The sequence below is a fragment of the Octodon degus genome, unplaced genomic scaffold (assembly GCF_000260255.1).
Source record: "Octodon degus isolate 3935 unplaced genomic scaffold, OctDeg1.0 scaffold00003, whole genome shotgun sequence".
NCBI lineage: Eukaryota > Metazoa > Chordata > Mammalia > Rodentia > Octodontidae > Octodon > Octodon degus.
The window spans coordinates 22,923,176-22,924,614 of NW_004524579.1; the positions used below are offsets into that span (position 1 = coordinate 22,923,176).

Consider the following 1,439-nt stretch of genomic DNA (forward strand, 5'->3'; position numbering starts at 1 on the left):
GCTGTCATGGATACTGAAAGAATACTGTCTGGTAGTGTACAGCAGGAGCATGGAGTAATAAAGACTACTTTACAGCAGTTACAAAGTAACAAGTTCTAAAGTATAAATATACATCTACACTTGGTCTGTAGGCGGAAATCTAAATAGTGCTGAAAGAAATCAAAACAGACCTAACAAATGGAGAAGTATACTGTGACCATATAAAACTGTCAATCCTTCCAGTTTGAGTTACAGATTGAATACGGTTCCAGTAAAAACTTTCGTGGTATATTTTATGGACACAAGGAACTTGACACCAAAATTTAGATGGAAATATAAAGAAATGAGAGTATGTAAAAGTTTTAGAAAAGAAGAATAAAATGAAAGGATTATGAAAAAAAAAAAAAGTATTTTTTCATGTGAAAGGCAGCTGATATTACCTTGGCAAATTAGTTCCTGTAGGCTTTCCTGGTGCGGCTGGTTTCCGGTTGGGGCAGTAGAAATTCTCATACAGAATGGGTGCTAAAAGAAGCATTAAGAGACAAAACAGTAAGAAGAGGACTGGCCTGAAAGCTCAGCAGACTAAGGTGCCTGCTTAGGCAGAGCATAGTGGCCGGGGTTCGACCCCTGGCGCTGTGACAGCCCCACTCCCAGGGCACATTGAGACAGAGACTGATACTGGGCGTGGTGGCACACACCCATAATCCCAGTGCTTGGAAGGCTGAAAACAGGAGGATCACTGAGTCTGATCTACGTAGTGAGACCCTGTAGACCCTGCTGTAAATACAAGGGAAAAAAAAAAACCTAACAAACAAAAAAAACCATTAAGAAGAACATGCTACCATTTGGACCTAGAACATTCCCCCAAAAGTCTATATGGGTTGGAGGCCTGGTTCCCAGCTGCGCACTACTGAGAGGTAGCAAAACCTTTAAGAGGCAGGCTGTGGTGGGAGGCCTTCAGGTCACCATGGGCATGGCCTCATAGGGGGCTGTGGCAGCCTGGTGTTTTCCTTCTTTACTCTTTTACATCTTGGCCATGAGATGAACGATTTGCTTTGCCACATCCTGACTACTCCATACCCTGCCCCCCAGCACAGGCCCCTCTGCAAAATGGGCAATCCACCATGGGCTGAAACCTCAGAACTGTAAGCCAAAATAAACCTCTTCTCTTACAATAATTTATCTGAGGTATTTGTCACAGTAACAGAAAATAACAAGCAGGTATCTTACATATTCAACAACACTGAACAAGAAAGACAAATACAACCATAGAACTGTTTACACAGCCCTGCCCACCATGCCACCCCAGTCACCTGGTGGACTCTGGCCAGTTTTTCGTTGATTTACAAAGTACTCGATGTCTTTCTCAATGCTGCACATTTCTAAACTCTTACGGACTTGTTCATACATCTAACGAAAAGACAAATAAGTAAAGGTAGGTTGATGATACTTGTGATATA

The 1,439-nt window shown here is 42.4% G+C and overlaps 1 protein-coding gene across 1 annotated transcript in view; it reads right to left on the reverse strand.

Moving 5' to 3' along the window:
• Pstpip2 (proline-serine-threonine phosphatase interacting protein 2) overlaps positions 1-1,439 on the reverse strand; it is a 124,870-nt gene that overhangs the window by 4,505 nt on the left and 118,926 nt on the right. Inside the window, exons 10-11 of the mRNA XM_012514515.2 lie at positions 1,293-1,389; positions 420-501 (exon numbers count right to left, since the gene is read on the reverse strand). Coding sequence (XP_012369969.1) covers positions 420-501; positions 1,293-1,389 — 179 coding nt within the window. The remainder of the gene's footprint in view (positions 1-419; positions 502-1,292; positions 1,390-1,439) is intronic.